General features: G+C 32.4%; 2 protein-coding genes and 1 non-coding gene across 3 annotated transcripts; 2 read left to right on the top strand and 1 right to left on the bottom strand.

Moving 5' to 3' along the window:
- The first annotated feature begins 363 nt into the window (after positions 1 to 363).
- Positions 364 to 9,764, top strand: LOC105777906 (phosphate transporter PHO1). Its single transcript, XM_012601418.2, has 15 exons — positions 364 to 769; positions 1,514 to 1,594; positions 2,135 to 2,369; positions 5,147 to 5,495; positions 6,201 to 6,249; positions 6,448 to 6,519; positions 6,787 to 6,916; positions 7,201 to 7,321; positions 7,674 to 7,923; positions 8,020 to 8,124; positions 8,238 to 8,282; positions 8,391 to 8,543; positions 8,664 to 8,942; positions 9,044 to 9,180; positions 9,277 to 9,764. Exons 1-15 carry the CDS (start codon positions 512 to 514, stop codon positions 9,365 to 9,367), a joined length of 2,355 nt encoding a protein of 784 aa, XP_012456872.2. The 5' UTR covers positions 364 to 511; the 3' UTR covers positions 9,368 to 9,764.
- Positions 9,765 to 11,312: 1,548 nt separating this feature from the next.
- Positions 11,313 to 14,864, top strand: LOC128033971 (uncharacterized). Its single transcript, XM_052622469.1, has 2 exons — positions 11,313 to 11,602; positions 14,714 to 14,864. Exons 1-2 carry the CDS (start codon positions 11,313 to 11,315, stop codon positions 14,862 to 14,864), a joined length of 441 nt encoding a protein of 146 aa, XP_052478429.1.
- Positions 11,694 to 11,800, bottom strand: LOC128034269 (small nucleolar RNA R71). The gene has a single exon (XR_008190399.1). It is a non-coding gene; the product is annotated as a small nucleolar RNA R71 (small nucleolar RNA).
- Positions 14,865 to 16,489: the final 1,625 nt, after the last annotated feature.

Raw genomic sequence — 16,489 nt, 5'->3', positions numbered from 1 at the left:
CCATTATTCAAAGGAATAACATCTCCAGATTTGAAGGAAGTAACTCGCAATCATTCGCAAAAAAAGTAATATTCTAAGGAAATTTAAATATTGATCACTTTTTATCATACCAAACGCTCTCTAAAATCTAGATAATACTATTAATTGGCTTTTGTTAAATTTGTATGGAGTTATCAAATGGGCTTAATTTTTAAATAAGACCAAGTTTCCTTAGGGGCTATAAATTTCAAAAGTGAGAAGAATAGAGGGAGTAAAAACATATATAAACCTTTCCAATAAGAAGAAGCTAACTCTCCACTTTCTCCACACGTTTCTATCTCTTCTCTTGTATGTCTCTCTCTTTTTCTCTATATATAAACCTCACTAATTCCCTCTCAAACCCCTCCGTGCCCTCTCTCTCTCTCTCTCTCTTTCCTTTTTCTTTCTCATTTTCCCACTGTCATCTCCCACCAACATTTCTTTTTTCTCTCCACCAACAATAACAATATAGAAGAACACCAACACAACAACAATGGTGAAGTTCTCAAAGGAGCTTGAAGCTCAATTAATCCCTGAATGGAAAGAAGCCTTCGTTAACTATTGGCAACTCAAGAAACATGTAAAGAAGATCAAGCTGTCTAGGACTAACAAACAATCTGCCTCAGCCGAGTTTACCCATGATTTTGGTCGCTCAATCCTCGACCCTATTCGTTTCATCGCCTTGAAAGTAGCATCAACGACCAAGCACTTCTTCACCTCCTCCAACAACATTACTGATGAGATCATTCAGGTATAAATCATTAATAAGAATCACAACAGGAAAAGTGGGTTCTGCTCCTTTTTTGCATTTCTTCAGTGATTTCCACATAAAGTTGTGGAAAATTGAACTTCTCTTAGAATTTTCTTCTTCTTTCCCTTCCCTATTGTTTTTCTGCAGATATTGTTTCGCCTACGTACACTAATACTATTTCCCTTCCCCCCTCACAAACCGATTTTCTCACCGTTTGATCAATGGGTCCCATATATCAAAGCTTCCCGACGAATCTCTATATTTTGTGAATAAAAATTCAAGATTAATATCAACTCAACTATTACACTTTATAGTTAAAGTTATATGGTTAGTGGAATTATTACATCTTTTTTGTCGTTTATATTTAGTTATTTATTTTCATTTGCTTGCAAAATATTTAAAAAATTCATAATTGGAAACACTTCCTTTCTCTACATTCTTGGATATATTTAGTATAATGTTGGATGGAATCTTGAAGATCAATATAATGGGGGGTTGTCTTCTTCTTTATTTGTGATCATTATTTAGGCTACTTTATTTGCAAACTTCCTTGAGAGATTTCTGATTTTGTCACGAAAGCAAATAAGCAACGGTTTCAAGTTATAATATCACGAAACTAACGTGAATATAGAGACGAAGGAAAACAACAGCTTATACCCAAAAAACCAGTGAAAAAGACATCAAAGCATGAGCCTTCCATATATATACCAGTGCTTTTCATTATATACTTTTTTCATGTTATAGGTAAGGAGTAAAAGCATGGATTCAGATGAAGAAGTACTCTATCAAACTGAACTCCTTCAATTGTTTTCTGAAGAAGACGAGGTACGTTTAATTATACCCCCGGTCCCTATACTTTTCACACTTTCAAATTTTAATCCCCTTAATTCATAACTGTGGTAGTCGTCTTTTGATAAATTTGAATATTGGGTATTTAATTGTCAAATGTTAGTCAAAGTACCATAAAGGCCCCATATTAGGAGGTAGATTGTATTTTGCCGCTTCTACTAAAAAATGGACAATTAGTCTTTGAATGTTAGAGCAAAGAGTAATTTGGGCCTTCTATTTATTTATTTTTCATTTTTACTATTAAAAATTAATCTTTGTATGTCAGCATAAAGTATAGGTAGCACGTACAGGGACTGATTTGCCTATTTTTTTAGTAAAGGAGGCAAAGTATTTCTACCATCAAATGTTTGATTTAAAACATTAAAATCCATTTCATAACACATACCCGATAGTATTATAATTAGAAGGACTAAATATTAAAAGTATGAAGAGTATAGGGACTGTAGACGAATTAGACCTATGTATATATAAAATCATCTTTGCAAATAAAAGCTCAAAACGATTCGATAATTGCAGGTGAGGTTGTTTTTCGAGAGATTAGATGAAGAGTTGAACAAGGTGAACCAGTTTTACAAGACGAAAGAGAGTGAGTTCTTGGAGAGAGGGGAGATTCTGAACAAGCAACTTCAAATACTGTTAGACCTTAAACAGATCGTCGGCGACCGCCTACGCCGGCGGAAGTCCAATGCAGGGGGTCTTCTTCATCGTTCATCCGCCTCGTTTTCTTCTACCAACTCCGATTCTTTCTCAGGTGCCCATCATTTTTCTTCTTTAATAATCTCAAAATATTATGAAAATAAGATTCTAATTTGAGACAATTACGCGTATCGTGTTCGATTTTGTGAGCTCAAGCTTAGCTAGACGGGTCATATGATGATTTTCAATTGCTTGTGGAAAGTTGGTCTGACGTGGCCTTATAAAGTCAATTTTCTTTTTTTTTTTTACTATAGTCAATTTCGTATGTCAATCGTTTGGTTATATGATTATTTGGTACTTTTAATATATATATATATATATATATATATTTGAAGTATGGCTTTTTAATATATTTTTTATTTTTAAAAATTTGTATGAAAGATTAACGAAGATGTTAGTGTTTTGGGTTTAAGTTTTCTTTTAATAAATTTTTAGTATATATATTTTATATAAAAATTATAAAAGGATAAAGTTACTTTTAAAAATAATAAATTTTAAGTTTTTTTAAATTGAATTAATAAACTTGTATCACTAATAATAGTATATATATATTAACAATCAACATTAAAAAATTAATAATACAAAGAAAATTATCATAATTAACTTATAAAATAAAAACAATTTCTTTAAAATGATATTATGTTTTTGTTACATTTTAAATATATAAGCTTTTATAATTATTCTTACATTTCATTTTGGATGGGTTGTGGGTAAAATTATTATCTGTAGATTGAATAAATTACTCGACTTTCGAACAAGTTTAATCATGAGTGTAGACATTTTGAGAATTAAAACTTAAAAAACACTAAACTCAAAATCTCACTATAAATCACCGACATAAAATAATTTAAATTCAAAATTAATTAAAGTACAATCCAATCAAAATCCTAAGTTTGAAACAAAACTGAAGTTAGAATACGATATAAACAGAATACGAAGGTGAGCAAAATGGGATGCAATTTATATTAGCTATAAAGTTAAATTATTAAAGAAAACACAAGAAATGATAAGGAAAATAGTAATAAAATAATAAAAGTACGTGGTATGATTGTAATTGTGAGAAAGGAGTTTTGACTGCGGTCTTTATCTGGAAAATATATGAATATGATTGTTACTTTCTCCTTAATTTAATATTAATCAAAGATGGGTGGCTCCACAAATCATTCCACAATTATATTTTCCTACATTGCGTATCCTACTTCATTCATTTTCCTTCTCTTTTATTTATTTATTTATATGTACAAGTATTTATTGGTCTAGGAATCATAGGGTTGGGGTTGGATTCATTGGATTACTTATTTTACTATTACAAATAATATGTTAATATTGATATTTAAATTTAAAATATAACATTTTTAAAAATATTCACTATTAATTCAATTTAGTTCATACTAGTTTGAATGGTTTAGATTTTTATATATTGTTGTATCAAGTGTATTAATCTTGATTAAGACTTAGTTTAGGAATACTTTCAAAAGCATTTTGGAGAAAAAATTACATTTAAGACAAAAGTATTTCTAAACAAGCCAAAAATTATTTCTTTCAAACAAAAAATTGGCCTAAAATCAATTTTTCCGAAATTGAAATTTTAACTTCTCTCCAAATGTACTTTTTTTCTCAAAAATACTTTAGAAACATTCCTAAACTAAGCCTAAATCCGACAAGTCGTATTTATTTTTTGTTTTAATATTTTGTTTTTCATATACATATTTGAATCATATTTTCATGTCTTAAATTCATATCTATTCAAGATTTGAATTCCATAGTAGAACGAACTTCAACTTAAATATTAAAAAGAATAATTTTAAGAAATGTATTTTAGTGTGTTTGCATATTTTATCAATTTAATTATTATTGTTTAGTTAAATTTAATCATTATCTTTTCATTAAGAATTAAATTATTTTTTAATAGAAATGTTAACTAAAACATTAATTTTTCATAATATTGACATGATATTATTTATCTTATTTTTATGTCAACAATAATAAAATTTTATTTTAATTTAAAAATTATAATTTAATTTTGATAGGTGAAAAGAATTATCAAGTCAAATGAGTAAAATAAAAGGAAGATTTTAGATATACATGACTAAATAAAGTAAATGGAAAACAAAGGTGTAAGATGTGTCTTGTCATCTCTGCCTTACTTGTAACAACAAAACTAATCAGTTTCCACACCTCTAGGGTTCCAAACTTCAATCCCTAAATCTAAAAATGAATTAATAATACAACTATTTATATACATTGTATTGTATGTCAAATAGATAAAAGGCAAAAAAAAAAAAAAAAAAAAAGGTGATATGTTTGGCATACAGCAAAATTCATGCTGTCCATATGACTTCCTTTTCAGGTTTTGATTCTCAATAATACACCTGTCCGCCTTGATTGACTAAGTGACGTCCAATGTTCACATTCTTTAACAACCTTTGTTGCTAAAGGTTAAATTAATTTTTTTCATTTAAAAATATATAAATTAATCTTTATCTTTTCAATCAAACGACAAATTTGATATACAATCAATAATTTTTAATCATAAAAATGGTTGTAATTTGGAACAGTAGGATGAATTTACTGTTGCTATTTTACAAAACAAGTGGAAATAAACATCATTCATACATGAGTGCTAGTAGGCCAAGATTTGAAAGCTGGTTGAATTCAAATTCAATGCAATTTTGGTTTAGGAATTTGATTTGGGATTTTCTGTAGTAATTTAGGTTTTGAATTACACGGTGTAAATCTGCATAAAAAAAAAAAAGAGATTAGATTGAATTGATTAAATTGTGGTGGTTGAATATTGTTAAGTGGATTAATGAATGGAACTAATAAATGCAGAGAACCCCGCGGAATTCAATGATAGCTCCGCGGAGATGTCACAAACAGATGAGGTGATCGCAGCACTAGAAAGGAATGGCGTGAATTTCATGAATTCGGCAAGCAGCAGGGCCATGATGACTAAGAAAGGGAAGCCAAAGGTGGCGATGAGGATCGACATCCCAGCTACCACACCGGCTCGTACCATCTCCGCCGTCACTTCAATGCTTTGGGAAGATCTCGTTAACCATCCCAAGAAAGAAGGTTCTGGTGATTTCATCAACAGGAAGAAGATTCAATGTGCTGAAAAGATGATTCGAAGCGCCTTTGTTGAACTCTACAGGGGTCTTGGTCTGCTTAAAACTTACAGGTTATTTGATTTTTGACTCTTCACTGTTGCATGGAAATTAACATATGAACACACGTAAAGCTTCTTTCTTGCTTTAATTTGCAAGTAGAGATTGGTGGGTGATTGAGATTGAGAGCGATGGATATTACTTTGGCTGTTTCTGGATTTTAGTTTCTAGATTTGCTTTAATGGTCCACCACTTGACTGTCAAAATGTCATGCACGTAAATGACATTTAGAGAACCAGATGTGGTTTTGGGCCTCAACTTTGACTGGCCTAAAATTCTCCAACATTAGTGCTTTTTTGGAGGTGAAGTTTTTAATATTTTTATCCACTAAAATCAAGTAAAATAGAGTGACACTCTATAATTTTATGCATTATCAATGAACTAAATAATTTGTCGTTAGAGAAATCAAAAATGGTTTTGGGCCTCAACTTTGACTAGGTAGCCTAAGATTCTCCAACTTTAGTGCTTTCTTGGAGGTAAAGTTTTCCATATTTTAATTTACCAAAAACAAAATAAAGTGACACCGTATATTTTTATGCATCATCAGTGAACTAGACAATGTGCCGTTAAGAAGAAAATGAAGGATGGATGATAAATGGAATTCCCTTGAAGGGCTATTTATCAGCTTTTTATTGGTTTTATTGCATTTTTCTAGTTGCTAGAAAGATACTATTTTCTGTGCTGATCAGATTCTATTATGTATGGACCATTTTTGGCAGCTCACTAAATATGGTGGCCTTCACAAAGATACTCAAGAAGTTTGACAAGGTAATATATCAGCCTCATTACAGATTACAGAAATCCCAAATAGTGGAATGAATTCCAAAGAAATTCATTGTTTTGATGAGCAAAATATAAATTCTTTTATAGATCAGAAACTTTTTTAGGAATGCATGCTACAATTATATAAGATCTTTCTTTTGTTTTTCTATAAAAAAAAAATGGTGTATTTTCTGGTTTGGACAGGTATCAAACCAACAGGCATCAGCAAGTTATCTGAAAGCAGTGAAGAGATCCCATTTCATTAGCTCTGATAAGGTAAAGTTAGTATATTTCACATCTGTATATTTGGGTATATTAATTATTTCTTAAGCAATAAGGTAATTATTGGATGAATAAGAACCACTTCCACAACCTAATATTTTGAAGATAAAAGAGTTAGAATCTCATATGGATCATGTGATCACGTAACTTTGTATTATTAATTACTTTAATTTAGTGATCAAACTTTATTCATGATATTGAAATCTCATCATGTATTTTTCTTCCCTAATATCATGAATCCAATTTGGTTTGGTAATTAAGGTTGTAAGACTAATGGATGAAGTGGAGTCCATTTTTACAAAGCACTTCGCCAACAATGACAGGAAAAAAGCCATGAAGTTCTTGAGACCTCAGCAGCAGAAAAACTCTCACGTGGTCACCTTTTTTGTTGGTAATCATTTTACTTGGAAGTTGAAACATTTATTTATGAAGAGAGCGCATTGCTTTTTTTCCTCTTAATGACAATAACATAATCACTTTATCATCTAAAATTCAACATATATGACTCACTTGGCCAATAAAATAAATCATGGTCGGTAATATGATGATGATTTATTGAGAGGGGATCTGGGGCCCCTCGAAACAGTGAGGCTGACATTCAAAGAAAATTTATGGTCACTGATTTTACTTAATTTGCTCTTCTTTACTCTTTTTCTTTTTCTTTTTTTTTTGCAGGACTGTTTACTGGCTCTTTTGTATCATTGTTTAGTGTATATATAATACTGGCACACTTGTCTGGTATATTCTCACCTAGCAAAGGAATAGCATACATGGAGACTGTCTACCCTGTTTTCAGGTGCTCATACTCGTTTGCCTCTATGAGTTTTATCATTTCAAAATTCCATGTAATTTCAATCATTACAAATATAAGCAGTACTCCAATTCGGATTTAAGTGTCACATATAAGTATGTATTTGACACGTATATGTTCCGATATTTTAAAAGGAAAATAAAGATTAGGAGCATCATAGTTGAACAGAGAACTTGCAAGTATAGCATTAATGTCTCAAATGCACAACAGAACTGACCCTATAGCCTAGCCTACTAAACTGTTTACCAAGTTTAAGTTTACTTATTAACAAGTAAAAATGGGACACTTAGATTGGTTTCAATTACTGACAGGAAGAATTAATTTCAATTTTGTGCAGTGTATTTGCATTATTAAGCTTGCACTTGTTTTTGTATGGGTGCAACTTGTTCATGTGGAAAGCCACAAGAATAAACTACCACTTCATCTTTGAGTTTGCACCAAGCACAGCCCTCAAGTACAGAGATGCATTCCTTATTTGTACCACTTTCATGACTTCTGTGGTTGGTGCCATGGTCATCCACCTGTTATTAAGGGCTGGACGCTTTTCACCTTCTCATGTTGACGCCATTCCTGGAATCCTCCTTCTGGTACTGGTTAAACAACTCCGTTAGTTTCTATACTGTTCGTAACCAAAAACTTTTGAAGTATATGAAGTTGTGCTGATTTCCAATCTCAATTTCCAGATTTTCATTGCCTTGCTGGTGTGCCCATTTGACATCTTCTATCGGCCAACTCGATACTGTTTCCTACGAATAATTCGTAACATAATATGCTCTCCATTGTATAAGGTAATTAATACACTTGCAAGTTTCTTGCCATTATCTTTTAATTGGTTTTGTATGAAGTTTCAGAAGAGGTAACTTAGCATGTTCTTGCTTTGGCTTATTGTGTATATATGCAGGTCTTGATGGTGGATTTTTTCATGGCTGACCAACTTACTAGTCAGGTAAATTATTCAGAGACAAGCAATGGAAACTAAAACAAAATATTAGCTCTCATTTTAGAATTATTTTAGAATCATCACCATCATATCTATCTTTTTTTCTTACTACAGATTCCTTTGCTAAGACACTTGGAATCAACAGCCTGCTACTTTCTTGCTGGAAGTTTCAAAACCCATGAATATGCAACATGCAAAAATGGAAAACTCTATAGACAGCTTGCTTATGTTATCTCATTTTTGCCATATTATTGGCGAGCCATGCAGGTACATGGAATCCCTTGCATTTCATTATTTTTCCCATGAAAAATTGCATAATCATTACATGACATCAGTTTTTCAGCTTTCAGTTATTCAATTAACACTGTTTTTCAATTTAATTTCTAGTGTGCAAGAAGATGGTTTGATGAATATGACCTGAACCACTTGGCTAACATGGGGAAATACGTTTCTGCCATGGTGGCTGCCGGTGCCAGGCTCACATATGCTACACAAAGCAACCATCTATGGTTTTCTGTAGTCTTGGTGACTTCAGTTGTGGCTACGGTTTACCAATTATACTGGGATTTTGTCAAGGATTGGGGGCTTCTTAATCCAAATTCCAGAAACCCTTGGCTTAGAGATGATCTAATTCTAAAGAACAAGAGCATTTACTACCTCTCCATTGTGAGTTATCCTTGGTCAAATTTGATACCATTGTCTTGTTCATATATATATACTATTTTTTTACCACTGAAGCCCATAATGACACAATTCTGTAATTACAGGCCTTGAATGTAGTTCTAAGAGTTGCTTGGATAGAGAGCATCATGCGGTTTCGGATCAATCCGGTTGAGACAGATTTGCTAGACTTCTTCTTGGCTTCCCTCGAGGTTATCCGACGAGGGCACTGGAATTTTTACAGGTATTTATAACCATCAAACATTCCTAAACAAGCCATATGATTCTTAAGTGAAGTCTTCTAATCTAATCTAACACTTGAGAAACCGTTACTGAACAGGTTAGAGAATGAACATCTAAACAATGTTGGCAAGTTCCGAGCTGTAAAGACTGTTCCATTACCCTTCCGTGACGCAGATTCCGATGGCTGAAAAAGATTGTTAAAAGTCAGGGAAGAAGTCCCTAACCAAGCTTACATAGAAGGCAATCCAGGGATCAACATTTGTTATAACAATGTGGAAGATCTGATCTCCCCCACCATCAATCACATATCCATTCCAATTTGTAGAGTACTTAAAGTGCAAGAACAAGTACCAGCATCCAAATGGCAACATTCTAACTTGGATTTGCTGGTATCTGAATCAATCTGATGTCTTCAGCCAATACTCAAAGGGCATTCTTTTTTCTCCCTGTAAGTCTCTGTTGGATATGATGAAGAATGTAAGTTTAGAATTCCTTTTCTTTTTGAAGTCAAAATGTATATTTGATTGTCTGTATAATGATGGGACTATTGATCATCAGGCACAATAAATTTTCTAATTGTTCTTATCTTGTACAGCTTTTCTTCTCCAAATTATTGTTAATGAGAAAATATTATTCCATTCCCTTAATGATAGAAGAAAAATATGCAGCAATTCAGGGGAAAAAAAACAGGCTCATTAAAGAGCAAATATTGACTAACAAATTGAATATGTACTTGTTCCTGTTATGTTCAGTGATTTGGTGGCAAACGGCCAGATTCGGATCAGTTTTTCTTCAGATTTCAATATTTTTGGGTTCAGAGGAGTTTGAATTTTTTCAGATTTGGATTTTCTCAAGCTTGACCTTTTCGGACTCAAATTTTTTGATGTTGATTTTTTTCGAATTCGAGCTCAGATTGATCTGGACGGGCTATTACAAATTTAAGTACTTTTGAATTTTTTAAATTATAAATATTTTGTTTTCAAATTAATAATTCATTTTAACAACACAATTCATATTTATTTTATAAAAAAGCATAATGTATATATATATATTTAATAAAGTTCTTTTATATGAAAATAATTAAATTGCTAATTGTATATAAATTTTATCATATCATATCATATGTATATTAACTGAAGAAGCTATATTTTATTGTTTATTATTTTATATTGACAATTGGGTTATTTTTATCTTTCTTATTAAATTTATAAAATTAATACTCATATTTCAAAATACTTATTCTAAAACTCAAATATATTATACTAAGCTCAAACTTAAATAATATACTCATTATGAAGAAATTAAACTCAATACTCAAATATAATTTATAAAAGTTAAAGCCCAATTCAAAATCTAATTTAATAAAAATAATATTTTATTAAGATATTAAATTTTAATAATATTTTATGTATTACAAGTTATAGACATGTATTGTAATATACTAAATTACACATAACTATTGATACTATATATTTTGTTATAATCTATAATATAATAATAGTTATATATATGTATTAATAGTTTTAGTCATAGTTATATACTGTATTATATATTATGTAGTGGTATATAATCTATTATAGTTAGCTATTACAATTGATTTAATCAACCAAATCAAGTCAATCCAAGTAAATCGGTTGGTAAATTTGATTTTTATTGTGGACCAGTTAGATATATTTTAATTATAACTCGACTCGTATACTTGCGGATACCACCTCGTAGTTCTCTATTTTATTGCAGTATTCACACTTTGGACGTTAGTATATCCAGAGGCGGTCAAGTTGTTGGTGCCGTTGCCGGGGAGGCAACATCACTAGTTTACTTTTAATCTTTGCACTTTAATTAGAAAATTAGGAAAATTTTAAGTTATAGATACAATTATATTATATTTATTGTTATTAATCCTCTCTTTCTGGGTTAGTGTATGACTCGCAGTAGGGGCGCCTATTGTAGCAACCATAGATCCAAAGAGAATAATTTGAATAAATCACCGACAACAATAGTAGCAACAACAAATGCAAGAACAAACACCACCAGCTGCTTGTAACGTACCATGAGAAAAATCCACTGTTCAATGACATTGACGATAACGCCCTAGGAAATCCACCAGCACCACAACTTCTTGCAAACGTACATATGACTTGGAACAAGAGAACTTTAAGGGATTATGCCTTACCAAGTCTGGATATGGTTCAAGAAGCTATAGCAAGGTCGACAGTTACAGCTAATAATTTTGAGATCAAACCGGCGATGATTCAGATGATCCAGAATAATTTGCAGTTTAGATGTACGATGACGGAGGATTCTAATCAATATTTGAAACAGTTTCTCCAACTTTACGATACTTTTAAGTATAATGGGGTCACTGATGACACTATTCGTCTTCGGTTGTTCCCCTTCTCTTTGATTGATAACGCATTTTCTTGGTTAGACTCATAGGCACCAGGTTCTATCACAATATGGGATGAACTCGCTGGAAAGTTTTTACAGAAGTTCTTCCTGATTAGTAAAACAGTCCAACTAAGAAGAGAGATTGTTGTCTTTAGACAAATGGAGGGAGAAAATTTTTATGAGGTGTGAGAATGTTTCAAAATGTTGATTCAAAAATGCCCGCACCACGGATTTCCTGGGTGGATGCGATTGCAGGTATTTTATAACGGGTTGGACGCGAACGCACAATTTGGATTAAATGGAGCAACAGAAGGAGTCCTTATGAACAGAACGTATGAGGATGCATACGAAATTATTAAAAACATGGCATTAAACTCTTGTCAATGGTCGATTGAATGATTCACATACAGCCAGAGACTTGTTACGGTTAAAGCTATCTAAGAGGATGATAAATATCATCAGATAATGGATAAACTCAATTGTATCGAATCTGCTTCTACACCGTCTATGCATGGAGGAGACAAACCACTCTTCCATTACATCAATAATCCCGCTGAGGATGTAAACTATATCGGGAATAGGGATAGAAACCCTTATTCAAATACATACAATCTCGACTGGAAGGATCACCCAAACTTGAGATAGGGAGGGAACCAATGAGCAAGTAGTAGTTCAAATCAAGTTAAAAATACTAATTATCAACCTCTTTATTTGCAGAAACCCTAGCATAGAACCAACCCAAGTGACTATATTACATGTGGTTAACATCTGGATAGAATTGAGGGAGAGATGCAGTCAATGAGAATCGATGTCAAGTAGGTGCAGCCTGAGTGCACCAATTCAACAAGAACATTGACTAAGCTCGAAGATCAAATGAGCCAATTGATGAGCATGATAAGCGACATCAAAAGAAAAATTGGCACAGGTATTCCCAGTAATACAAAAGACAATCCACAGAGGGAAGGTAAGGAGCACGTGGAAGCGATAGCACTTTGATCAACCAAAGTACTAAGTAGCCCAAAAAACCTTACTCCGAAGGTAATTATGGAGAATATTAATGACCCTCAAGAGGAATCTTCAGAAGCTGAAGATGAACAGAAGCCATAAAAGGTAATGATACTGACGACTGAATTAGAAAAAGAACCACCTAAAGATGCCAGAATCACAAAGATCCCATTCCCTTCGAAACTTGAAGAAAAACAAAAGTGGGATGATGATAAATTTGTAAGTTTCCTGAACCTGTTTAAAACATTAAATGTTAACCTACCTTTAATTGAGTTAATTGAAAAGGTTCCCAAGTACGCTAAGTTTTTAAAAGAGATGATGGAAAGGCGTAAGAAAATTAAGGTAGGAGAACAAGTTAATTTAAATGCTTAATATAGTGTGATTATTTCAAGACAAGTACCTCAAAAATTGAAAGACATCGGGATTTTTACTATTCCTATAGAGATAAGGAGTATTCATTTTATTAGAGCTCTATGTGATTTAGAAGCTAGTATTAATTTGATGCCTCTATCAATTTTTGAAAAACTCGGGTTAGGGGATCTTAAAACTACTCAGATAACATTATAGTTGGCTGATAGGTTTTCAGTACATCCGAAAGGGGTATTGGAAGATGTGTTAGTCAAGGTGCGAAGTTTCATTATTCCTACAGATTTTGTGGTGCTTGATTTCGGAGAAGATCGTGAGATACTGATCTTATTAGGAAGACCCTTTTTAGCTACTTCTAGGTCTACCATTGATTTAAAAAAGAACGAATTGATGAAGAAAATCAATAGTGAGACAAATATTTAAATGTGGCCATCAATTAAGTGAAGAGGAATGTAGGAGGAAGTTAGGAGAGTAGTGTAAAAAATTATCTATTTCTAACGTTCCCAGATCAAGGGACTCACTTCCTCTTATGCATACAGAAAGAATAAATAGGTTCAAGGAAGGAGACAAGCGGGAGAAGGTGAAATGGCACGACAAAAAATGGACTAATACTGATAGAACGAGAAGATCATCCATCTGTGAATTGACAATACTGTTGGATGAATCTGGTAGCAAAACTTAAAATTATTTGAATTACCTAAGTTTTGTAAATTACTGTATATTTAACAAACCCCATAGTTTAGATTCTCACTTCTATTTAATACATGTTTATTTTTAGACGAACCATTGAACCTAAACCATCGATGGTTCCCAACCCCTCTAATTTCACAAACCCAAATATCAGAAAGTATTTTGTAGAACTACAAGGAAAAACCTTTATTCAATAAAGGGGATTTGATCCATCGATGATTTTGTGTAAATAAATATGGACTTTAGTTATATATCATAAGTGGGAATATTTTTAGACAATCCTGAAAGAAAATGTTGTGGTCCTTATTGTTCAAGAATTTTATGCCTCTTTATGGGACTTAGAGTTTAGAAATACTGAAGGCTATATGTGAGAATCGGTGCTTGTGTGAGGGAAAGAGGTGCGAGTTACCCCTCGAATAATTTGTGACTTTTATAATGCTCCATACAATGAGAATAATTTTATTGATGAAACTGATTTAGAATATTTTTAAGATATAGATATAGATAATATTATAAACTTTTTAGTTGAAGAAATGGGTGAATGAAAATATCACTTAGGCACCAATATCTCAGTATTCTTTCATCAAGCCATTATGTTTCCTGAGGCTAAGATGTGGATTCAATTTGTGTGCACACTAATAGTACCTACTTTAAATGTTTCTAATGTTAATACCTTTTGAGTAGTTTTACTTTATGCAATTTTGTAGAAAACGCAGGTATGTATCAGCAAATGGATCCACCAGAACATGAAGAGGTGCATTAGTGGCTAAAAGGTGAGAGTTTTCTTTCCCCATCTAGTGACGACTTTATGCAAAAAAGGCGGGTTTACCTATGACATCCATTGAGCAGTCACTAAAACCTTCCCGAAGCATCATAGGGGACACCTTGTTCCAGCAATACATTGAGCTGGAATCCAAATAGATAAAAGATTGGATTAAGCAACTACAAGAAGCAACAACTAAACCAACTTCATCACAAAGGTTAACACGAGCTCAATAGGAAGTTGGTGAGAGTAGCCATCCAAAGTTAGATTGGATGATTCAGTGAATGCAAGAATCGAGACTAATTTTTGAAGAATTTGCTAGGCAAAACAACATCCGGGTCTTGAATTATACACTTGACATGTTTGGGCTGACAAATATGGAACAAGAAGAAGAAGCGCATGAAAGAGAAGAAGAAAGAGAATATGAGGATGATGATAAGAGTGAGGAGATGGATGATGAGGAGGATGATTGAACTATTTTATAATTTTAATACTTGTACTAATTTTTGGATATTGTTGACTTAGAACTTGTATGAGTAGGATTAATAGTAGATTATTTTTATTGCATTTTGCTTAAGTTTTCTATGTAGGAACCCAACATGAAAGACACACAAACAATTCAAACTTTATACAAGCAAAGGGGGAAGCACCCAACAATAGGTGTTGGAGCGATCATGGTTAATTAGATAACTTATTTCCTTATCTTTTAAAGGATATACATTAAGGATAATGTATTAACTAAAGTGTGTGCGTGTGGGGGGTAACATAGAAAACTTGTTTATTTGTTTCTACATTTTTTTCATCTTTTGGTGTGCTTGAGCTTGTAGAAATACAAGTGATTGATTAGGAGCATGTACATAGGTTGCTTGTGTTATGACTGAATTTGGTATGATGATAAGATATTTTAAATATTTGATTATTAGACTACTGAAGTTCTATATGTTACAATGTAAATAGGTATTAAACAATCAATTGTACTAAGTGATATAGAAAATACAAGGAAATGAACATGCTAGTACAAATGATAAGTGGTTGAATTTGTATTTGTTTGGTTGATTAAGTTTGTGCTTGTTGAGATATTTAGGGATGACCTAATGCATTGTTTGGAACACATCCAGAGCTAAAAAACCAACCTATTAATATTCACCATTAGTGCAAACTTTTGAGCCTATTGACAATTCTTGATGAACCTCTTTACAAACCTCAAGCTTAAAAACGTTAATTTGTAATTGCCCTTTTTCTTTGGTCCTACGCTACACGACTATAGACGTCTTGCCACACGTATTGAGGGTTAAGTAGATACATCACAGTGAATTTTATAGCTGAGCGAAATGGGAAAGATTAGTGTGATATGAGAACTGTAGGTTAGCCTGAAAGTGCAAAACAAAAGAAAAATCCAAAAAGAAAAAGTAATACAAGTAGAAAAAAAATTTTGAAAAGTAAAAAGCATTCATGAGTGAGATAGACTAAAAAAGAAAGTGACAAAGTCACAAGATTAAGAAAAACTCGTTCATTATGTCATGCTATAATTTATTACATATAGAGAGACAATGAAGGTGAGAGAAGGAGAAATAAGGTGGTGAGCGGGTAAGGGTCACTAAGGGGGGAAGAATAGGGACCAATATGATGTGCGAAACTATTTTCATGTTTGTAACCTTCTTGATGCTAGCTATCTTTGAATTCCATACCTGCCCTGAGCCTTAGGACGTTACAAGCCGAAAAGTCCTATGTGACTTAAATATCCTTATGCATGAATAAACATTACATTAAACAATTGCATAATAGACTATTTGTATTCTACTCGGATAATCAAAGTACTTGAATAATTTGTTGATGGATCCCTACAAGTGAGACCCTTAATGCTTGTATATTTTGTAACATATTGAACTTAGATGTTTGTGATCAAAAGTGGTAAGTCAACTACTAATCATGTTAAAGTTGTTAGTAAATATGAAAAGCCTAAGTCATATGCTCCGTGTCGAAACCATTTTTATTTTTGGATAAAAACAAAAATTAGTTGTCGACTTTAAAAAAAAAATTGGCAGTCGCCACCAATCTTTTATTAAGGTGTGATTGGATCACCTAAAAAATAGCTTTG

This window comes from Gossypium raimondii, chromosome 10, assembly GCF_025698545.1.
Source record: "Gossypium raimondii isolate GPD5lz chromosome 10, ASM2569854v1, whole genome shotgun sequence".
NCBI lineage: Eukaryota > Viridiplantae > Streptophyta > Magnoliopsida > Malvales > Malvaceae > Gossypium > Gossypium raimondii.
This window is presented reverse-complemented; position numbering and strand designations above follow the sequence as displayed.